We start from the raw sequence: 24,899 nt of genomic DNA on the forward strand, positions 1-24,899 counted from the left end.
ACCACCTAAGAGCACTTCCAGCGGCGAATCCGCCGCCGACTCGGGGTGACCCTGACGGGATCCCGTTCCCGGCGCTGGGAGGGCGGGACTTCCGGCCCCGCTGTCTTTCCTACGGGCCGACTTCCGTCCGGACGTGCGGGGCGGGCGAGGGGGGCGGGGCCTGGGGCGCGCGGAGGTGGAGGCCGGGTGGGGCGGCGTCGCGGCTCCGGCGGCCTCGGCCTTACCGGCGGGCCGGCGCCTTTCTCCCCGAGGCTTTTAGCCGCTGTGAGGGACTGTGCTTTCGGGAATCTAATTTTCTATGTGTGTCTCTCCCCGCGCCGCCCGGAAGGCTTGACGTTGGAGCCCTGCTGGACAAGGCGGCCTGGGGTGGAAATTTGCGCCCGAGGGACGCGAGCCGGACCGAGCGTTAGAGAGTGTTAGGCCGCGAACTCGGAGCCTCCTGCGGAGCGGTGCGCGCGCGTGGCGGGGGGGCAGCGGAGTCGGAGGAAGGTGGGCGGGGGGCCCTCGACCCGCGAGGGTCTGCAAGAAAGTGAACCAAGCTGCGAGCCCCAGGCCTTGACCTCCTCGTCCCCCGGGAGAGGTTTCATCCTGGTTCGTTTCTCCACGTCGTCACCTTACCTTGAACTCCAGTGGCTTCTCTGCATGGAAGATTTGGAGATGTCTAGGGAAGGAATGTGAAACCTACGTTCCATCCCGCAGCGATGTGACAGCTAAGATGGGAGCCTGAGGAGAGTTTACAGGCGGGATCTGTGGACTTAGATCTGAAACTTGTGGAAGGCAGTACAAGGCGGTCAGGGGAATGGAGAAAATAAATAGTTGCCTTAAAAGAAAATTTTACTCATGGCTTTTTTACTTCTCAAACACCAAGGTATTTTGTAAAAAGGAATGAAAAGAGCTGCTCCAGATATTTTGAAAGGATGCTATTTTTTTTTTTTTAAGATTGACTGATTGATTGATTTAATAGAGAGACAGAGAGCACAAGCAGGCAGAGTGGTAGGCAGAGGGGAGAGGGAGAAGCAGGCTCCCGGTGGAGCAGGGAGCCAGATGTGCTTGGATCCAGGACCCCAGGATCAGGACCTGAGCGGAAAGCAGACGCGTGACCAGCCGAGCCACCAGGTGCCCAAAAGGATGTTCGTTCGTTCGTTCTTTCTTTCTTTCTTTCGGATGTTGTTTCAAATATATAAACAAATTGATAAGTCTGAGAAGAATCTTTAAAAGTACATTTATGGATAAAGGTCAGTTAGTCATCTGGTGTCTGGTCTTTTTTTTAACAGGTTCCATGTGCATCATCTAGTCCTGCTGAAGGTCTGAAGTGCTTATAAAACTCATGACAATGTACAGCTCCGCATTCAGTGCTCGTGTTTGATCCTTTCCAAATTAAATATATGCAGATTTTCAGAGCAGCTATATGAAGTTAAGTACCACCAAACATATGTTCTACAATATGGCTAGTATTTCTGTAAGTTAGTGGACTCTATAGGGTAGTAGAATGTGTTATCTTTACCAGAGTCACTCATTTCTTTTGCACTATGTCTACCAAGGGCAGTTTATAGAAAGATAATATCTGCTAAGTATGACTGATGAGATACAAAAAAAAAAAAAATTCCTTTTCAAGAAGTCAGAAAAAGGAAAACAAAAACAAAGTAAAATGACAGAAATAATATTAAGAGGAGGAATGAATGAAATGAGAAACAAAAGCAATGTGGGAGAAACCATCTGTTACTGGCTCAGAAGAATCAACTGTGTATACCTCTCCCCTACTCCATGGCCACTAACATGAAATTAGTGGCTTGAAATTGTCCATGATGATAATATTCACTCTATGGAAATCAACATATAAAAAGGTCTTGGATGACTTCTGAGTTGAAAAAAGAAGTATATTTAAATTTTTAAGTTTATACATAGTGATAAATATGTAAAATAAATAAAGTAAAACTTGACTGAGTTACAAAGAAAAAAGTATGATTCTGTCAGGTTACCTTAATAAGCCTTCTCAGTGATTTTTAAGACAAGAAAAATCAGTAAGGATACAGAAAATTTGAATAATATGAATAATAAACTTGACCTAATGAATATACACAGAACACAACCAAAATTAGAATGTATGTTTTTTGAAAGCAAAACATCCCCAAATCAACCACATCCTTAGCTGTAAAGCAAGTCTTAATAAATTTTAAAGATTGAAATCATTCAGCATGTTTTTTGACCATTACACAACTAAGCTAGAAATCAATAAAGAATTATAACAAATCCATATAAATCCTGGTCAGAGAAGGAGTCATGATGATAACAAGAGGTGAACAATAAAATACAACAGTGATGCCTGTGAGATGCAGCTAAAACAAGACATAGAGGAAAATTTATAGCCCAAAATATATTAGAAAAGAGGCTTAAAAAGTCCTTAGCTAAACATCCCTTTTCAGGAAGTCAGAAAAAGGAAAACAAAAAGTAAAATGACAGAAATAATATTAAGAGCAGGAATGAACGAAATGGGTAACAAAAGCAATGCGTGGGAAACCATCTGTTACTGGCTCTGAAGAATCAACTGTGCATACCTTTCCCCTACTCCATGGCCACTAACATGAAATTAGTGGCTTGAAGTTGTCCATGATAATATTCACTCTATGGAAATCAACAAACAGGCTGGTGTTTTGTTTTGGTATGTTCAGAGCCAATCCTCTAGCAGACCACAGCACACAATGGTTTAAAAATCCGGAAGTTCGTTTTTTTTTTTTTTTTTTCTTAAGAAAAGACTAGTAATTTTATTAGTCTATTAGTCAATTTTGATAAATATCTTAGTATTGAACAATAAAAGAGATTGAACCTATATCAATAATGAAAGCTATATATGTCAAAAAAGGACATCTTATAAACAATTTAACATTTAGACAAAAAAAATTTAGACAAATGCACAAATTTCAAGAAAAACAACTGGCTTACTCAAGAGTAGAAAATATGAATCTTCTTAAACCATAATTTAAATCAGTAGGAAAGAATCTTCACACGCAAATTCCAGGTCCATGTCACCACCAGCGGTTTCCTCTAAACTTTAAAGTAATTCCATCCTTACTGTATGAGGCTGCCATAACCTGTACTGATTACAAAATCCCCACACTTCAGAAACACCAAACTCTGGAACTCATTAGGTGAAAAATGTGGCTTAGTGATAGGAAGCTCTTTATAGTCATTATTTATATATTAGGTAACATAGGTTTTGCTACAGAAATAGTAATGTTTAAATATTGGTTTTTGAGTATACGTGGTCTCCCAGTTCTTTTTGAGAATGTTACATAAATATGTTGTATGTGTTCCATAGTAGTACCTTTCCAATGTCCAAAGAACAAAACACATCTGGCTCCAAGAATGTCAGATAAAATGCATGGACCTACGGAAGAATATTTTTATGACTTTGGGGTCAAGAAAAAAAATTTTTTTAGCCATAAAGGAAAAGATCAATAAATTCAGCTACATTAAAATTAAGAACTTTTGTTTACCAAATAATACCATAAAGCAAGTGGAAAAGACAAAACCACAACGTGGAAGTTTGTAAGACAAAGAATTGGTACCCAGGTTATATAAGGAACACTTGGCGATTAACAAGAAAGAGACAAATATAGTTTTTACAATAGGCAAAAGGCTTAAATGGGCTAGTACCAAAGAGGAAATACAAACGAGCAATATAAGAAGATACATACATCCTTGTTAGTAACCACAAACATGAGCATTCAGATCACAATGCAACACTGTTAGACACCAACCAGACCCAATAATAATTTAAAAATTAGTAACAAGTTTGAGAAGGATGAAGAGGAAGGATCCTCATACACAAATGATACTATAAATTGATACAATTGATACTTTGGACAAGAGTGTGGCATTTAAAGATTAAAGATATACATTCACTCTGACTCAAATTCTATTCTGCACAGTCACTTATACATGTGCATCTTTGTTATAGCTAAAAACAACATACAACCCAAACTTATACCAACAATCAAATAAATTATGGTATAGTCATATTCTGAAATATGCAGCAATGAAAGGAGCATTTTTAGCTATTTACAATAATATATCTCCTATTGAGTAAAAAGAGCAAGTCAAACAAAGAATAGATACTGTGTATTTCCACTTACCTATGGTCCAAAAACTGCAAAACTCAGCTATCCTGGATACATTCGTAAGTAGTAAAATCATTAACAAAAGGAAAATGGGATATGATCAGGATGAAATGAACAGGGACCTTCTGAGGCGCTGACAAAGTTTTGTTTCTGGTCTTGGGTGTTTGTTTTATAATTATTCTTTAAATAAACTGTACAAGTGTGTTTTATCCAGTTTTCTGTATGAATGATACATAGCTTTTCTTTTTTTTAAGATTTATTTATTTATTTGGAGAGGGAGAGAGGGAATCTAAAACAGACTCCCCACTGAGCTCAGAGCCCAACGTGGGGGCTGAGCCAAATCCAAGAGTCTGATGCTCAACCAACTGGGCCACCCAGGTGCCCTCCTATATGTCACACTTTTTAAACAAATAGAGTAATTGTTTAGTCTGAAAAAGGTCATCTTTAGTATACAGAAAGGTAAAAATAATGATTGCCCAGATCGTTTACAATGTGTCTACTATATTTTTAATAGATTTAATATCTTACATGCTCTTCTAGGTGAAAAATCAATAGTCCATGCTTCACCAACTGAGAAACACGGATTTCTCCAACAGAGCCAAAACGACTAAGGAAAGAGAAATTTTGAGATGCCAATAAGGCAAATGAACAAAAACACAATGCAGGGTAAGAACTGCAAAGGCTAGATTCCCCTTATAAAATGTGGAAGGCTGTGGGCTAGTAAGAAAGGGAGTGCCAAAAGATGATATCAAATGTGTTGTCTTGACACCATGGGCGTGTAGTCTCCCAACCTGCCTGGAGGAGAGAGGAGGCGGAGAGAAGTCAGTGGGAGGAGGGCTGTGCTGGCTCTTGCCACCCAGAGGAAAACTTCCTGTGGGTACAGCTCCAGTCAGAACTGAGTAGATCCCTCAAATCACTGCTGGGCAGGGCCAGACAGACCCGGGAGCGCTGAAAATATAGGTGCTGTTTTTCAGTTGCTGCCCACGGACTTTTTATTTATAATCTGTACTGTTTTACAAAACAGTGTCACAGACACCTACACAGGGACAGAAACTGGGGAAAGATCCTCTGACTTCAGCGGTGCTGCAGAGACCCTTCTGAATTTCCTTTGCATCTCGGCACCAGCTCCTGTTCTTTTTCCTTCCATGAACTAGAGCTATGCTCCAAGGAGCCATCTTTTTCCCTTCTTCATTTTTTTCTTTGCTTGCATTTCCTTTGCTCTGTTTTCCTGGGCAGGCTGATTCACTCTCCTAGCTTCAGATACCACTTCTGCCAGAAAGACCTGTGAGTCTACGTTTTTGTCCTAAAGGAAACTTTGGGCCACTATTCTCTTTCCCAGTCCCTCTTGGACTGTCCTTCCATTACTCCAATAAGCTCAAAATTGGACCCATAATGTCCTCTCTCCATAAGAGTTTCCCATTCTATGCTCTTCCTTTTCACTGGTCCTTTGTCTGCCAGTTAGAAACCTGTGAAATTTCTCTCATGCTTCTTGCTCCATATTCGTATAGCTGGCTTATTTCAGAGACATGAAGCACATGCTCAGTGCCAGGCACAGTGCTAGGCTGTGGGGGAAAAGGACAAATGAGAATGGGTCTCAGCCTTTGAGAAGCTCAGTCTAGTGGAAGACGTAGGCCATACTGTCCTCTAACGAACCAGAGTAGGAGCTATTGGAAAGGCAGCAAAGTGTACCAGATAAAGGTGTAGGTTCTGGGGCCAGATGGCTTGAATCCTACCTCCCCTGATGACAAGCTGTGTGACCGTGGACAGGTGACTGGAACTTTGCATACATTGGTTTCCTTAATGGAGAATATGAATGATAGTAATATCTACCTTAGGTTTCTTGTAAATGTTAAATGAAATAATACCTGCCAAACACTTAGAACAATGCCTATCACATAAAAGGATTTCATTCATTTGCTCATATTTTTAAAAAAAGATTTTATTTATTTATTCATGAGAGACACAGAGAGGCAGAGACATAGGCAGAGGGAGAAGCAGGCTCCCTGCAGGGAGCCTGATGTGGGACTTGATACCAGGACCCCAGGATCATACCCTGAGCCAAAGGCAGATGTTCAACCGCTGCTGAGCCACTGAGCCACCCAGGCATCGCCATTTGCTCATTTATTCAATGTGTGCCAAGCACTGTCTTAGGGGCTCGAGAGACAGCAAAGAACCACCTAGATGAACATGGAATGCTCAGTCTAAATGAGAGACAATAAGCAACAAACATAAAGAAATTCTATATGTTAGTATTATAGAGAAGAGTTATAGGACAAAGAAAAAGATAAGTGCTAGTCATTAATATTATGATATTTTAGGGGTCATTTGATCTTGGATTTAAAGGAAGAGAAGCGCAGGGCACCTGGGTACACAGGCAGGGACAAATATGTTTTATAACTGGGAACAGGTGACTCCACTGTCAACTGTAGGGTGCATCCTGGTGTCCAAGCTGCAGAAATGTGGGAACAAAAATGGGGATGTTAGCGGCAATGAAATACACTGTGCAGTCATAGCTTGGTGGTCCTCTTTTTTTGTGACCATTTGCTCTTTGTCAGGCACCAGGCTAAACCTTTTATAATTATGACCTCATTTAATCTTTATAGCAACCCATGGAAGTAGGCACTCAATTATCCCCATTTAATAGAGAGCTGCATTATCCAAGAGAAGCATAAGTCAAGCTACACATGTAATTTTACAGTTGCTAGTAGCCACATAAACAAAGTACGACTTGGGTGAAACTAAGTGTAGTAATACACTTCCTTTATCCCAATAGATTTAACATATTATCATTGGGGTGCCTGGGTAGCTTGGTCAGTTAGGCGACTGACTCTTGGTTTCAGCTCAGGTCCTGATGTCTGGCTCCTGAGGTCAAGCCCTGGGTCCATTTCCATGCTCAGCAGGGAGTCAGCTTGGATATTCTCTCTCCCCTCCCCATATACTCTCTCTCTCAAATAAATAAATTAATTAATTAATAAATCTAAATGATATATATCATTTCACTCTGTAATTAATAAGATCTTTTCTTTCATGCTAAGCCTTCTAAATCCAGCGTGTATTTTAACTTAAAACGTGTTTTACCTTGGACTAGTCACATTTCACATGCTCAGTAGGGTTTGGGGTTGCTGAGTGATGCAGTCCTGATCTCAGGCTGCTGCCAAGCCCCATAGGACCCAGGGCCTTGGGGAACAGATCCTGTATGGTTTGAGCTCCATATTTTCTTTCCCATCAACCCCACTCTGCACCCCCAGACAAAGCTGTCAAAGTGCAGCCTGCATCGTGTGGCTCCATTCCCAGAGAACAAACAGCCCTTTGGTCTCTGGGCCTCACTTTGAGGTGAGGGGGTTCCAACCCCAGCTGCCCTGGCTAGGCCCACTCTTTTCTGCTCTTTCACTCGGGCCCCTTGTGGCCCTGCACCCACACCCTCATTGCCCTGGCTTTACTACTTCTTACCTCTGTGTCACCCTGATACCTTTCTCCTTCCGGCTCAGCAGCCAATCCCATACATCCTGCCAGACTCAGCCAATGGAGATTATTCAAGAAATCTCAGGGATTGGAGATTACATCCGTTCTGTGTTTTCCTAACAGAGCTGTTAATTACCCTTTCTCCTCCCATCACACCTGTATCGATCCTCTCAGCTCTACCAGAGCAGGGATTGATAATTTTCCAATTGCTCTTCATAATACAGAGACATGGAAGATGCTCAGGAACACACCTGACGTTTGCATGAAAGACAGGAAACGAGTAGCAAAAAGAGGAATTGTAGTGTTTAATACAGGACATCTTTCATTTGATCCATAAATACTTACTGAGTGTCTTAGGTACTGAGCCTGACCTACTGGGAAGCAGAACTAAGTCCTTGCCTTTTATTAGTTCTAGTTTGGTGGTGGGAGTCAAACATGAAAACCAAAAGCCACAATGTGATATACACAGAGACTGAGCTATGGGCCAAGTGCTGTGGGCATGAAAGACAGAGGGACACATTCTTCCTGGGAGAACCAAGGGCCTTCATGGAGGATGAACTCTGAGCCTACCTTGTAGGATGTGTGGACATTTTCTATGAAGGGGGCAGAGGGTATTTCATGCAGAGAGACCCACATGTGAAGGGCACTGTCAGAGGGATTTAAGCGCTGCCTTACTTGTCTTCAAACTCACTAAGCACTTCCCTACTCTAGAACCTTTGCGCAGGCTGGTCCCTCAGGTCCTTCTGCCCAGAATGTCTCTTCTCAACCACCTGTTCCTTGCAAGTCACTGATCACCAAATCCTACTCAGAGCTCCCTATCATTCATTCATTCATTCATTCACTCATTCATTCATTTTTTAAAGATTTACTTACTTATTTTAGAAAAAGAGACAGAGGGTGAGAGAATGAGAGAGAGCAAGAGAGAACAGGGGGAGAGCAGGGGGAGAGAGAGTCCAAGCAGACTGTGGGCAAGGTGTGAAGCTTGACCTGGGGCTCAGTCTCATGACCCTGAGATCACAACCTGAGCCAAAACCAAGAGTTGGTCACTTAACCGACTGAGGCGCCCAGGCAGTCCTCAGATCTCCCTATTTAAATGGAAATCTGCCCCTACCTCCTTCATTCTATTATCCCAATGCCAGTTCAAACATTCCATTCTTGCTGCATGTGATGTAAGATCTCAAATTAATCCATGGGTGTTTGTAATATTTATAGCCCCCACTGGGTAAATCAGTCAGCCTACCTACCTACCTACCACATATGCATAAATGTACCTCTTTGTGTATCTATGATTCTATCACCCATCTAGACTGCTAAGCTACTGGGTTATTTGCTCAAACCCCATACATTTCTCTTATTGAATTATTTGTTGATTACTCAGAGAGGCATATTAAAATATATCACTATAATTATGAATTTGCCTTTTCTCTTCTTATATTTTGAAACTATTATAACAGCTGATGGCTGTCTTGTTAGGTGTATATAATTATATATTCCACCAATATAAAGTCCATATATATGCAGTTAATATTTCTGGCCTTGAATTCTATTACATTATCTAATACTATCTCATCTACTTTCTTTTTTGTAGCATTTCCTCAGTATATATATATTTTTCAATCGCTTATATTTAACCTCTTTTTCCCCTGTCATTTTACCTACTATGTGTAGCACACAGTGACATTTTAAAATCCCCTCTGAGAATCTGTTTTTAAATGGGTGGCTGTAATATATTTTCATTCATAAGGATTACAAATATATTTTAAATTATTCCAGGCTATCCTGGCCTGTTTCTAGTCACTTGGGACAAATGGAAGCCCATGTTCCACATAGCTAGTAAAAGTTATGAATCAACCTAAAAACAAAATATGTTTTATCCTTTACCTTGACAAATGTAGCTTCGTATGGTGACATTATGAAATATGTTTAAATATATGATTTTTATATGACTAAGAAGTGCAAAAATGTCAAAGATGGATAAATTAAATTATTACATATCTGGAGGTCCAGTGGATGGATGTCTGCGCTGCTATAACAGAATACAGAATACTACAGAAATTCTTTCTCATGGTTGTGGAGCCTGGAAGTCTGAGATCAGGGTGCTAGCAGACTCAGGTAAGGGTCCTCTTCTGGGTCTTAGACTTCCTCTGTATCCCCACGTGGCAGAGGGTAGGAGCTCTATGGGATCTCTTTTATAATGGCACTGGTTGTATTCAAGAGGGCTCCACCCTTGTGACATAATCAACTCCCAAAGGCCTCAACTTCTCAGGGGTTAGGATTTCAACATACGAGTTTGGGGTGGGAGGGAAGGCATAAATATTTCAGTGATATGTAAGTTATACAGAAGTAGATATTTATTTTACAAAATACATTTTTCTTGCCATCATTTCAGCAAAATTATGTTGCTAAATAAGTATTTTCACAAGAGACAGGAGGAGGTTGGTGGAGGAGGAGAATCCTGAGCTCACCTCATCCCACAGACACGCTGAGCTAACAGTCACTTTTCTGCAACAAACTGAAAATGAGCCAAAGGCTATGGCAGAACAGACCTTCCACAGCTAATCCTAGAGATGAGGCCACACAGGAAGGGGCATCGGAGGGGGGGGGAGATGCAGCTGTGATCCAAATCCCAGGTGAGACATTGCAGGTGCAGAGAAACAGAGAAGCAAGAGGAGCAGATCCCACCCCAGGTACTGGAGCTCCACACCGGGAAGATGAGTCCCCATAACATCTGGCTTTGGAAATCAGTGGGGCTTAACTTCAGAAGCTTTTAAGATCAGCAAGGCTTACTTCCAGGTATTTTAAAAATCAGCAGGCTTAACTCCAAGAGAGCCAGAGTGAGATAGGAAACTGAGTCCATGCTCTTAGGAGCCAGCATAATAAATAACCTGGCCTGAGGCACAGCACAGAAGCAGCAGTTTGAAAAGCACCTCAGGTATATATACATAAAGGAGACTTATTTACTAATCTCAGAACATGTGCTGGAGGGACAGGGATCTTTAGGAGACTTCTCCAAGAACAAGAATGCTGGTAGTTGCCTTTTCTCTCCTACCCCAGCCTACTAGGTAGCAACACACTTGTGAGAATCAGCCCTAACATTCTCCACTGAGCTTGCTAGCACCATATGACCTGCCGCTGGATTCACCTATGGCCCCACTCCATCCAACCCACCTAGTCAGGCACCCATCCCACACCCTGAAAGCAGCCCCTGCAGGGATTAGTGCCACCCTAAAGACTGAGGGAGAGGCAGAGATAACTCAACTCACCAGTAGATCTGCAGTTCCAAGAGTTGAACCTTTAAGCTGGCCATGCAAGAGAAAGCCCTGCTGTTTGGTGTAGCTACAATTGCAGCAGAAAGGCTAACTTCAGACACTTAGCCCAACTGCTGACCCCACCCACTGAGGAGCTTACAGAGGTCTCCAACGGACCTCTCAACAGTGCAAGGATCAGACCCTGCTCCATGGGCAAAGCAAGTCATTCTAGAAGACAGGATTGAATGCAAATGTGGCTCAGCCACAAGAGTAGAATGCATGCAGCCCATTTAGGAGACCTTCCTGGAGCATCTGGTTCTGGTGACTAGGGGGCATTGTGCTAAGAGCACCATAGGATGTTTTCTACACAAGGCCATGACTTTCAAGACCAGGGGGCAAAGCTGACCTCCTAAATACATAGAAACAAACACAGAGAGACAAAATGAGGAGATAGAGAAATATGTCCCAAATGAAAAACAGGACAATATCACAGCAAATATCTGAGTGATAGAGAGGCATATGTTTGATAAAGAATTCAAAGTAATGGTTGACTTGAGAAAACAGTGGAAGATTTCAGTGAGACATCAACAAAGACAGAGAAAATATAAAACAGAACCAATCAGACCATGAAGAATTCAATAACTAGGCAGTAGCCCACCTCCTTTTTCAACAGGACAGGTGCTGCTGTGTCCTTTGCTAAGGACTTCCTGGTGGGTGAAGTAGTCACGGCCATCTCCAAGACCACAGTAGTACCCATCAAGTATGTCAAGCTGCTGTTGTAGATGGAGTATGCCAGCAAGCAAATCACCACAGATAAGCAATACAAGGGCATTATAGACTTCGTGGCTTATATACCCAGGGAGCAGGGAATCCTCTCCTTCTGACATGATAACCTGGCCAGTGTCATCAGATACTTCCCATTCAGGCTCTCAACTTTGCCTTCAAAGATAAATACAAGCAGATCTTCTAGGGTGATGTGGACAAGAGAACCCAGTTTTGGTGCTACTTTGTAAGGAATCTAGTGTCAGGTGGTGCCACTGGCCACATCCTTGCATTTTGTGTATCCTCTTGATTTTGCCCCTACTGAGTAGGCAAAGCTGGAGCTGAAAGGGAATTCAGAGACCGTGGTGACTGTCTGGCTAAGATCTACAAATCTGATGGGATTAAGGGTCTGTGCCAAGGCTTTAATGTGTCTGTGCAGAGTATTATCATCTACCGAGCTATACTTTGGTATATATGACACTGCAAAGGAATGCTTCCAGGTCCCAAGAATACTCATATCTTCATCAGTTGGATAATATTAGCAGTGATTCCTGGGTTGACTTCCCATCAATTTGACATTGTTCATCACCATATGTTGATACAGTCAGGGTACAAAGTAACTGACGTCATGTACACAGGCAAGCTTGACTACTAGAGGAAGATTGCTCATGATGAAGGAGCCAAAGCTTTTTTCAAGGGCACATATGCCAGTGTTCTCAGAGTCATGGTGGTGCTTTTATGCTTGTCTTGTCTGATGAAATCAAGAAGTTTACATAAGTTATTTTCTAGGTCTCTCCTGCCCCTGTGAACAGGCATGCTGTATTATATAACATATCTTGAGCATTCTTGACAGACTGTTGACTATTTATCAACAGCAACTATTTACTAGTTGAAAATGTGAAGCAGTAATATTCATATGACCAGTTTTCTTGTAAAGCCATTTCCATTTTGATGGGACTCAATTATGTTTTTTTCAGTCATTCCTGAAAAATAAATTTGAAGAAATAAAAAATATCTGAAAAAAATAACTAAAACTAAACAAACAAACAAACAAACAAACAAAAAACACTGGAGGGAATCCATAGCAGTTTAGAGGAGGCAGAAGAACAGATCAGTGATCTGGAGGACAAGGTAATGGAAAACTACCAAACTGGACAGCAAGAAGAAAGAATAATTAAAAAATGAGAATAGCTGCAGGGAACTCAGTGGCATCATCAAGCACAATAACATTCATATTAAAAGGATCCCAGAAGAATAAGGGAAAGAGAAGAGGGGGCAGAAAACTTATATCAATAAATAATAGCTAAAAACTTGTCTAATCTAGGGAAGGACACATACATCCAGATCCAGGAATCACAGACAGCCCCTACCAAGAGTAATCCAAGGACCTCTACATCAAGACAAGTGATAACTAAAATGGCAAAAAGTAATGATAAAGAGGGAAGTTTTAAAGCAGCAAGAGAAGAAATCCATTACACACAAAGGAAACCCCATAAGGATATCAGCTGATTTTTCAGCAGAAACTTTGCAGTCCAGGAGAGAGTGGCATAATATATTCAAAGGGCTAAAAGGAAAACAAACTCGCAAACAAGAATACTCTACCCAGGAAGATTAACACTCAGAAGAAAAGGAGAGATAAAGAGTTTCCTAGGGCCCCCTGGCTGGTTCAGTCAGAAGAGCATGTGCCTTGATCTTGGGGTCATGAGTTAGAGACTCATGTTGGGCATAGAGATTACAAAAAAAAAAAAAAAAATTAAAAATAAACTTTTTATTTTTATTATTTAAAAAGATTTTATTTATTTATTCATGAGACACACACACACACACACACACACACACACACACAGGTAGAGACACAGGCAGAGGGATAAGCAGGCTCCACGCAGGGAGCCTGATGCAGGACTCAACTCCGGGACCCCAGGATCATGCCCAGGCCAAAGGCAGGTGCTAAACCAATGAGCCATGCAGGGATCCCCTAAAAAGCATATTATACATCTATTACAGCCTACACACCCCTCTTGGAAGACCAGTGTTCTAAATAAGAGATGTACATAGAGTTATCTTTGCTTGGGAGCAAGATACAGGCATTAGTCCATGTGGAACGGGCAACATAGAAATTAATGTCAAATCTGAAAAACAGGAAAAATAAAAATTGCTGATTTAAAGTAAGCAATCACTAAAGAAATAATACACATTAATTAGATATAAGAGTCCTTATATTAATGAGAATATTGTTTTAGTAGCCTGTGAAACCAAATAACTTTTTTTTTTTAATTTTTTATTGGAGTTCAATTTGCCAACATATAGTATAACATCCAGTGCTCATCTCATCAAGTTCCCCCCTCAGTGCCCATCACCCAGTCACCTCAACCCCCCCATCCACCTCCCCTTCCACTACCCCTTATTCATTTCCCAAGAGAGTTAGGTGTCTCTCATGTTCTGTCACCCCCACTGATATTTTCACTCATTTTATCTCCTTTCCCTTTATTCCCTTTCACTAATTTTTATATTCCCCAAATGAATGAGACCATATAATGTTTTGCCATTCCTGATTGACTTATTTCACTCAGCGTAATACCCTCCAGGTCCATCCACATTGAAGCAAATGGTGGGTATTTGTCATTTCTAAAGGCTGAGTAATACTCCATTGTATACATAGACCACATCTTCTTTATCCACTCATCTGTCAATGGACACCGAGGCTCCTTCCACAGTTTGGCTATTGTGGATATTGTTGCTATAAACATCGGGGTGCAGGTGTCCCGGCGTTTCACTGCATCTGTATCTTTGGGGTAAATCCCCAGCAGTGCAATTGCTGGGTAATAGGGCAGATATATTTTTAATTCTTTGAGGAACCTCCACACAGTTTTCGTGAGTGGCTGCACCAGTTCACATTCCCACCAACAGTGTAAGAGGGTTCCCCTTTCTCCACATCCTCTAACATTTGTTGTTATCTGTCTTGTTAGTTTTCCCCATTCTCACTGGTGTGAGGTGGTATCTCATTGGGGTTTTGAGTTGTATTTCCCTGATGGCCAGTGATGCAGAGCATTTTCTCATGTGCTTGTTGGCCATGTGTATGTCTTCTTTGGTGAAATTTCTGTTCATGTCTTTTGCCCATTTCAAGATTGGATTGTTTGTTTCTTGCTGTTGAGTTTAATAAGTTCTTTAGAGATCTTGGATACTAGCCTTTTATCTGATAAGTCATTTGCAAATATCTTCTCCCATTATGTAGGTTGTCTTTTAGTTTTGTTGACTGTGTTTTTTTTTTTTTTTTTTGCTGTACAGAATCTTTTTATCGTAATGAAGACCCAATAATTCATTTTTGCTTTTGTTTCCCTTGCCTTTATTGATATATCTTGCAAGAAGTTGCTGTAGCCAAGTTCAAAAGGGGTGTTGCCTGTTCTCCTCTAGGATTTTGATGGATTATTGTCTCACATTTATATCTTTCATCCATTTTGAGTTTATCTGTGTGTATGTGTAAGATAATGGTCTAGTTTCATTCTTCTGCACGTGGCTGTCCAATTTTCCCAGCACCATTTATTGAAGAGACTGTCCTTTTTCCAGTGGATAGTCTTTCCTGCTTTGTCGAATATTAGTTGACCATAGAGTTGAGGGCCCATTTCTGGGTTCTCTATTTTGTTCCATTGATCTATGTGTCTGTTTTTGTGCCAGTACCACACTGTCTTGATGACCACAGCTTTGTAGTACAACCTGAAATCTGGTATTGTGATGGCCCCAGATATGGTTTTCTTTTCTTTTTTTTTTTATGGTTTTCTTTTTTAAGATTCCCCTGGCTATTCAGGGTCTTTTCTGATTCCACACAAGTCTTAAGATGATTTGTTCCAACTCTCTGAAGAAAGTTCATGGTATTTTGATAGGGATTGCATTAAATGTGTAAATTGCCCTGGGTAACGTTGACATTTTCACAATATTAGTTCTTCCAATCCATGAGCATGGAAAATTTTTCCATCTCTTCGTGTCTTCCTCAATTTCTCTCAGAACTGTTCTGTAGTTTTTAGGGTATAGATCCTTTACCTCTTTGGTTAGGTTTATTTCTAGGTATCTTATGCTTTTTGGTGCAATTGTAAATATGACTGACTCTTTAATTTCTCTTTCTTCAGTCTCATTGTTAGTATATAGAAATGCACTGATTTCTGGGCATTGATTTTGTAACCTGCCACATTGCTGAATTGCTGTATGAGTTCTAGCCATCCTGGGGTGGAGTCTTTTGGGTTTTCTATGTACAGTATCATATCATCTGCGAAGAGCGAGAGTTTGACTTCTTCTTTGCCAATTTGCCTTTTATTTCTTTTTGTTGCCTGATTGCTGAGGCTAGGACTTCTAATAATATGTTGAATAGCAGTGGTGAGGTGGACTTCCCTGTCGTGTTCCTGATCTTAGGGGAAAGGCTCCCAGTGTTTCCCCACTGAGAATGATATTTGCTGTGGGCTTTTCATAGTAGGCTTTTAATATGTCGAGGAAAGTTCCCTCTATCCCTACACTCTGAAGTGTTTTGATCAGGAATGGATGCTATATTTTGTCAAATGCTTTCTCTGCATCTATTGAGAGGATCATATGGTTATTGTTTTTTCTCTTGCTGATATGATCAATCACATTGATTGCCTTACAGGTATTGAACCAGCCTTGCATCCTGGGGATAAATCTCACTTGGTCATGGTGAATAATCTTCTTAATGAACTGTTGGATCCTATTGGCTAGTATCTTGTTGAGAATTTTTGCATCTGTGTTCATCAGGGATATTGATCTATAATTCTCCTTTATAGTGGAGTCTTTGTTTGGTTTTGGAATTAAGGTGATGCTGGCCTCATAGAATGAGTTTGGAAGTATTCCATCCCTTTCTATGTTTCAGAACAGGCTTAGTAGAATAGGTATTGTGTCTTTTTAAAGATAGAATTCCCCTGGGAAGGCATCTGGCCCTGGACTTTTGTGTCTTGGGAGGTTTTTGATGACTGCCTCAATTTCTTCCCTGGTTATTGGCCTGTTCAGGTTTTCTATTTCTTCCTGTTCCAGTTTTGGTACTTTGTGGTATTCCAGAAATGAATCCATTTCTTCTAGATTACTTAATTTATTGGTGTATAGCTGCTCATAATAAGTTTTTTAAATCGTTTGTATTTCCTTGGTATTGGTGGTGATCTCTCCTTTCTCTTTCATGATTTTATTAATTTGAGTCTTTTCTCTCTTCTTTTTAATAAGGCTGGCTAGTGGTTTATCTATCTTATTAATTCTTTCAAAGAACCAACTCCTGGTTTTGTTGATCTCTTCCACAGTTCTTCTGGTCTCTATTTCATTGAGTTCTGCTAGAATCTTTATTAACTATCTTATGCTGCTGGGTGTAGGTTCTATTTGCTGTTTTTTCTCCAGCTCCTTTAGGTGCAAGGTTAGGTTTTGTATTTGAATTCTTTCCAGTTTTTGGATAGATGCTTGTATTGCAATGTATTTCCCCCTCAGGACTGTTATTGCTGTATCCTAAAGATTTTGAATGGTTGTAACTTCATTCTCATTAGTTTCCATGAATCTTTTTAATTCTTCTCTGATTTCCTGGTTGACCCTTTCATCTTTTAGCAGAATGGTCCTTAACCTCCACGTGTTTGAAATCCTTCCAAACTTCTTCTTGTGATTTAGTTCTAGTTTCAAAGCATTATGGTCTGAAAATATGCAGGGTACAATCCCAATCTTTTGGTATCAGTTAAGACCTGATTTCTGACCCAGTATGTGGTCTATTCTGGAGAAAGTTCCATGTGCACTTGAGAAGAATGTGTATTCAGTTGCGTTTGGATGTAAAGCTCTGTAAATATCTGTGAAATCCATCTGGTCCAGTGTATCATTTAAAGCTCTTGTTTCTTTAGAGAAGTTGTGCTTAGAAGATCTGTTGATTATAGAGAGCTCTATGTTCAGGTCATCAAGTAATAGTGTATTATTATCTAAGTATGTCTTAACTTTGGTTATTAATTGATTGATATACTTGGCAGCTCCCACATTCGGGGCATGCATATTGATGATTGTTAGGTTCTCTTGTTGGTAGATCCTTTAAGTATGATATAGTGTCCCTCTTCATCTCCCTACTACAGTCTTTGGGATAAACTTTAATTTATCTGATATAAGGATGGCTACCCCTGCTTTCTTTTGAGGACCATTTGAATGGTAAATGGTTCCCCAACCTTTTGTTTTCAGGCTGTAGATGTTCTTAGGTCTCAAATGAGTGTCTTGTAGACAGCAAATAGATGGGTCTTGCTTTTTTATCCAGTCTGAAACCCTGTGCCTTTTAATGGGGTCATTAAGCCCATTCACGTTCAGAGTTACTATTGAAAGATATGAATTTAGTGTCATCATGAAACCTATTCAGTCCCTGTTTTTGTGGATTGTTTCCTTGGCCTTCCTCTTTCTTTTACAGAGTCCCCCTTAAGATTTCTTGCAGAGCTGGTTTGGTCATCACATATTGTTTCAGTTTCTGCCTATCTTGGAAGCCCTTTATCTCTCCTTCTATTCTGAATGAGAGCCTTGCTGGATAGAGTATTCTTGGCTTCATGTTCTTCTAATTTAGGACCCTGAATATATCCTGCCAGCCCTTTCTGGCCTGCCAGGTCTCTGTGGAGAGGTCTGCTGTTAACCTAATACTTCTCCTCATAAAGGTTAGGGATCTCTTGTCTCTTGCTGCTTTAAGGATCTTCTCTTTATCTTTGGAATTTGCAAGTTGCACTATTAAATGTCAAGGTGTTGAGTGGTTTTTATTGATTTTAGGGGGGGGGGATCTCTCTATCTCCTGGATCTGAATGCCTGTTTCCCTTCCCAAGTTAGGGAAGTTCTCAGCTATGATTTGTTCAAATATGCTTTCTGGCCCTCTGGCCCCCTCAGCACTCTCTGGAACCCCAATTAAATGTAGATTTTTCCTTCTGAGGCTGTCATTTATTTCCCTTAACCTATCTTCATGATCTTTTAATTGTTTTTCTCCTTTTTCCTCAGCTTCCCTTCTTGCCATCAACTTGTCTTCTATGTCACTCACTCGTTCTCCTACCTCCTTAACCCTCATTGTCAGGACCTCCAGTTTAGATTGCATCTCATTTACTTGATTTTTAATTTCTGCCTGATTAGATCTAAATTCTGCAGTCATGAAGTCTCTTGAATCCTTTATGCTTTTTCCTGGAGCCACCAGTAGCTTTATAATTGTGCTTCTGAATTGGCTTTCTGACATTGAATTGTAATCCAAATTTTGTAACTCTGTGGGAGAGAGGACTGTTTCTGATTCTTTTGTGGTGAGTTTTTCCTTCTAGTCATTTTGCTCAGTGCAGAGTGGCCAAAAACAAGTTGTACTGGAGAAAGGAGAAAAAGAGAGGAAAAAAAGGGGGAGGGGACAAACAAAACAAAAAACAAGGGGGAGTATCCTCTGATTCCATATATTGTAAATCCCTCGACTTCCCCTGAAACTTTCCAGCACTGCTTGGTCAATAACTTGCTTTTCCCCTGTCCTTCCAGCTGGTCTTCTGCGGGAGGGGCCTGCTGTGCTGATTCTCAGGTGTGTGCACCTGGGGGAGCTGCCCAGCCCCCTGCTAGGTGCACGGCTCAGTGGGAGCTGTTTATCCTGTGACATCCCTGCTCAGTCCCAGGTACCAGGTGACACCAGGAGGAGAAACTACAGTGATGGCGGCCAGCTCTCCAGCTCTGGAGTCAGCTCCCGCAGTCCGCAGGGGCCTGGATGCTCGCTTCGCGCCGGCGAAGATCTGCACAGCTCGGGGGCGCCCACTGGCAGGAGCGTACTTGCTGTCCTGGCCCTCCTGGCCTCTGCCTGTCCCAGGGGGAGCGCAGGATCCTGGGTTGTGTCCCCCGCGCCCTGGGCTCCGGGGCCTGCGCTGCTGGAATCCCGCTCCCAGGGTCGCGCAGCCTCCTCCCCATGGAGCCGCCGCCTGAACCGACTTTTTTTTTTTTTTAAAGAAGTTTCCCAAAGTTAAGTGAATTCATGACGACTAAACTAGCCTTACAAGAAATGTTAAAGAGGATTGATTTGAAATAAAAGATCATAACTAGAAGAAAATTAATGAAAGTAAAAAAATTCACAGGTAAAAGCAAACAGATTAATCACTTATAAAGCCAATATGGAGGTTAAAACACAAAAGCAGTAAAATCAATTATATCTACAAAAATAAATCAATATGGATACATAAAATAAAAAGATATAAACACATGATATACATAAATGTGGAGGGGGGAGTAAACATTTAGTGCTTTTAGGATGTCTTCAAAATCAAGTAACCATTGACTTAATATAGACTGTTATACACATAAGATATAAATCTAATGGTAACTACAAATTTAAAAATCTAAAAAAAAAAAAAACAAATTTAAAAATCTACAACAGATACACAAAATACAAAAAGAATGGAATCCAAACATAACATTAAAGAAACAAGGGAAGAAAGCAAGAAAAAAGAAAGGAACAGAAAACTACAAGAAAAAAAATCAAACGATTAATAAAATAGCAATAAGTATATACTTATCAATAAATACTTTAAATGTAAATAGACTAAATGCTCTGATAAAAAAACCACACGATGACTCATCTATGTGCTGCTTAGAAGATGCTCACTTTACACCTAAAGACATATACACCTATAGACATGTACAGACTGAAAATGAGGGGCTGGAAAAAAATTTTACCATGTAAATGGAAGCAAAAAAGAAACTAGGGTAGCAATACTTATATCAGACAAAATAGACTTTATTTTTTTTTAATTTTTATTTATTTATGATAGTCACAGAGAGAGAGAGAGAGAGGCAGAGACACAGGCAGAGGGAGAAGTAGGCAATATGCACCGGAAGCCCTACGTGGGATTCGATCCTAGATCCCCAGGATCGCGCCCTGGGCCAAAGGCAGGCGCTAAACCGCTGCGCCACCCAGAGATCCCAAAATAGACTTTAAATAAAGACTGTAGTAGGAGACAAAGAAGGGCACTGAATATTGATAAAAGGAAACAATTCAAAAAAAGGATGTAACAATTGTAAATATCTATGCAACTGACATAGGAACATCTAAACACATAAAGCAATTATTAACAGACATAAAGAGAGGAACTGACAGTAATACAATAATAGTAGAGGGGTTAAACATCTCACATCAATGGATAGATTATCCAAACATAAAATCAACAAGGAAACAATGGCTTTGAATGACACGTTAAACCAGGTGGACCTAACAGATATATACAGAACACCTTATCCAAAACAGAACACACTACTTTATAAGTGCATGTTATGTGAAACATTCTCCAAAATAGATCACATGTTAGGCTACAAAAAAAGTCTCAATAAATTTATGAAATTTGAAATCATATCAAGTTTCTTTTCTAACTAAAGCAGTATGAAACTAGGAATCAATTACAAGAAAAAGATCTGGAAAGATCATAAATACATGGAGGCTAAACAATAAGCTACTAAACAATGAATGGGTCAACCAAGAAATAAAAGAGAAAATTTAAAATTGCATGGAAACGAATAAAAATGAAAACACAATGGTCCAAAATCCTTGGGATGCAGCAAAAGCACTTCTAAGAGGGAGGTTTACAGCAATACAGTCCTACCTCAAGAAACCAGAAAAATTTCAAATAAACAACCTAATATTGCAACTAAAAGAGCTAGAAAAGGAACAAAGCCCAAAGCTAGCAAAAGGAAGGAAATTAAATAAAGATTAAAGCAGAAATAAGTGAAATATAGGTTAAAAAACAATAGAAAGGATCTATGAAGCCCTGATTTGGTTTTTTGAAAAGAGTAACTTTTCAAAATTTACTTTTTACTTGGTAAACTTTTAGCCAGACTCATCAAGAAAAAAAAGAGGACTCAAATAAATAAAATAAATTAAAAAGATAAATTAATAATCAATATCACAGAAATAAAAAGGATTATAAGACACCACCATAAAAAATTACATGCCAACAAATTGGACAACTTAGAAGAAATGGATAAATTCCTAGAAACACAATCTCCCAAAGTTGAATCAAGAAGAAACAGCAAATCTGAACAGACTTACAGTACTACTTATGAAATGAACTGGTAATAAAAGAACTCCCAACAAACAAAAGTCTAGGACCAGATGGCTTCACAGGTGGATTCCACAAAAACATTTCAAAAAGAGTTAATACCTGTCCTTCTCAAATTATTCCAAAAAATAGAAGAAGAAGGAAAATGTCCAAATCCATTCTATGAGGTCATCATCACCTTGATACTAAAGCCAAAGACACTACAAAAACAAAACCAAAAACAATTACAGCCCAATATTTCTGATGAACATAGATTCAAAAATCCTCAACAAAATATTAGCAAGCTGAATTCAACAATGCATTAAAAAGATCATTCACCATGATCAAGTGAGATTTATTCAGGGATGCATGAATAGTCAAATATTCTCAAATCAATCAACATGCTATACCACATTAACAAAATGCAAGATAAAACTATATGATTATCTCAATAGATGCAGGAAAAGCATTTGACAAAATTCAGCATCTGTTCATGATAAAAACCCTCAATAAAGTGGATTTGGAGATAACATACCTCAACATAATATATGACAGACCCACAACTGACATCATACTCAACTATGAAAAGCGGAATTATTTTTTCCTCCAAGATCTGGACCAAGACAAGGATATCCACTCTCATCACTTTTATTCAACATAGTACTGAAGGCCTAGCTATATCAGACAAGAAAAAATAGTAGACATCCATGCTGGTGAGGAAGAAGTAAAATTGCCACTATTTGCAGATGACATGATACTGTATATAGAAAATCCTAAAGACACCACTAAAAACCTGTTAGAACTGGGCAGCCTGAGTGACTCAGTGGTTTAGCACCACCTTTGGCCCAATGCATGATCCTGGAGACCCAGGATCGAGTCCCACATCGGGCTCCCTGAATGGAGTCTGCTTCTCCCTCTGCCTATGTCTCTGCCTCTCTCTCTCTCTGTGTCTCTCATGAATAAATAAATAAAATATTAAAAAAATAAAAAATAAAAACCTGTTAGAACTAATAAGTGAACTCCATAAAGATACAGCATACAAAATAAAATATAAAAATCTGTTGTGTTTCTACACATTAATAATGAAGTAGTGGAGAGAGAGAAATAAAGAAAATAATGCCATTTACAGTGTCATTAAAAAGAATAAAATATCCAGGAATAATTTAACTAAGGGAATGAAAGTTACCTATACTCCAAAAACTATAAGACATTAATTAAAGAAATTTAAGATGACAGAAACAAATGAAAAGATAGTCTATGCTCATGGATTATAACAATATTTTTAAAATGTCCATACTGTCCAAAGCAATCTACATGTTTAATGAGATTCCTATCAGAGTGCCAATAGTATTTTTCACAGAACTAGAATAATCTTAAAATTGATTTGGAACCACAAAATATTCAGAATAGTTGAAGCAATCTTGAGAAGGAAATACAAAGGCGGAGGTATCATGATCCCAGTTTTCAAGAACTACTACGAAGCTATAATAATCACATAGTGAACAGTATGGTAGCAGCCCAAAATATACGTATATCAAAGGAAAAGAATAGAGAACCAAAAAATAAACCCACACTTAGATGGTCAATTAGCCTACAATAAAGGAGCCAAGAATATACAGTGAGGAAAAGACAGTCTCTTCAATAAATGGTGCTGGGAAAACTGGACAGCCACATACAAAAGAATGTAACTGAACCACTCTCTTACACTGTACACAATATCAAATTCAAAATGAATTAAAGACCTAAATATTAGATCTGAAACCATTAAACTCCTAAAAGAAAACATAGGCAATAATCTTTTAGACATCAGTCTTAGCAACATTTTTTGGATATGTCTCCTCAGGCAAAGGAAACTAAAGCCAAAATAAAATATTGGGATTAAATCAAATCAAAAAGCTTTTACATGACAAAGGAAACAATCAACAAAATGAAAAGGCAATCTGCTGAGTGGAAGAAGGTATTTTCAAATCATATATTTGATAAGAGGTTAATATCCAAAATATATAAAGAACTTCTACAACTCAACACCAAAAAAATCCCTAAATAATCCCATTAAAAATGAGAAGATTTGAGTAGACCTTTTACCATAGGTGGCCAATAGATACATGAAAAGATGCTTAACATCACCAGGGAAACCATCAGGGAAATGCAAATCAAAACCACACAGCGAAATATCATCTTATGCCAATCAAATTAATCAGAATGATTAGTATCAAAAAGACAAGAAATAACAAGTATTGGCAAGGTGAGGAAAAATCAGATCCCTTGTGCATTGGAATGTAAATTAGTGTAGCCACTATGGAAAAAGTATGGAGGTTCCTTAAAAAGTTAAAAAATTGGGGGATCCCTGGGTAGCTCAGCGGTTTAGCAACTGCCTTTGGTGGGCGTGATCCTGGAGTCCCGGGATCGAGTCCCACATCGGGCTCCCTGCATGGAGCCTGCTTCTCCCTCTGCCTGTGTCTCTGCCTCTCTCTCTCTCTCTGTGTCTCTCATGAATAAATAAATAAAATCTTTAAAAAAATAGAGCTTACCATATGATATAGATATATCATAGATACAGAACTACCAGATTTCTGCTGGGTATTTACCAAAGAAAAGAAAAATACTAATTCAAAAAGATATATGCACCCTGTATTTATTGCAGCATTATTTACAAAAGCCAAGATATGGAGCAACCTAAGATCCATTGATAGACAAATGAATAAAAATGTGTGTATGTACACACACACACACACACAAATGGAATATTATTCAGCCACAAAAAAGAATGAAATCTTGCCATTTGTGACAATATGAATATACCCAGAGGGTATGTGCTAAGTGAAATAAGTCAGACAGTGAAAGAGAAAGACTGTATGATTTCACTCACATGTAGAACTTAAAAAACAAATGAGCAAACAAACAAAACCAGAAGGACTCATAAATACAATGAACAAACTAGTGATTGCTGGGAGGGGGGAATGGGTGAAATAGATGAAGGAGATTAAGAAGTACAAACTTCCAGTTATGAAACACATAAGTCACAGGGATGAAAAGTACAACATAGGAAACACAGTCAATAATATTTTAATAACTTTGTATGGTGACAGAGTAACTACATTATAGATGGTAAGTTTATATGGCAACGGATGGCAGGCATTGTATAAATATAGACTTGTCCAATCACTATGTTGTACGTTTGAAACAATTATCTTTCAGTTTTTAAAAGTAAATGTAATTTATTCAAAGTACATGAAATTTGAATATATATTCACAATAATGTAGATTGAAGCCCATGTAAAGAA

General features: G+C 39.5%; 2 protein-coding genes, 1 long non-coding RNA gene and 1 pseudogene across 4 annotated transcripts in view; 2 read left to right on the plus strand and 2 right to left on the minus strand.

Annotated features, from left to right (window-relative positions):
- The window catches only part of COA6 (cytochrome c oxidase assembly factor 6), a 37,213-nt gene extending 37,052 nt beyond the window's left edge, over positions 1-161 (minus strand). For both annotated transcript variants that reach the window (XM_077894473.1, XM_077894475.1), the window contains exon 1: positions 3-161. The gene's annotated coding sequence lies outside the window, so the exon portion shown is untranslated. The remainder of the gene's footprint in view (positions 1-2) is intronic.
- LOC144312124 (uncharacterized) lies at positions 151-19,936 on the plus strand. Its single transcript, XR_013377564.1, has 4 exons — positions 151-1,116; positions 1,275-1,413; positions 4,659-4,784; positions 19,082-19,936. It is a non-coding gene; the product is annotated as an uncharacterized LOC144312124 (long non-coding RNA).
- Positions 862-24,899, minus strand: part of SLC35F3 (solute carrier family 35 member F3) — a 462,095-nt gene continuing 438,057 nt past the window's right edge. The window contains exon 8 of the mRNA XM_077894469.1: positions 862-6,567. Coding sequence (XP_077750595.1) covers positions 6,440-6,567 — 128 coding nt within the window. The 3' untranslated portion in view covers positions 862-6,439. The remainder of the gene's footprint in view (positions 6,568-24,899) is intronic.
- LOC144311977 (ADP/ATP translocase 2 pseudogene) lies at positions 9,551-12,682 on the plus strand (annotated as a pseudogene).

The sequence above is a fragment of the Canis aureus genome, chromosome 4 (genome assembly GCF_053574225.1).
Source record: "Canis aureus isolate CA01 chromosome 4, VMU_Caureus_v.1.0, whole genome shotgun sequence".
NCBI lineage: Eukaryota > Metazoa > Chordata > Mammalia > Carnivora > Canidae > Canis > Canis aureus.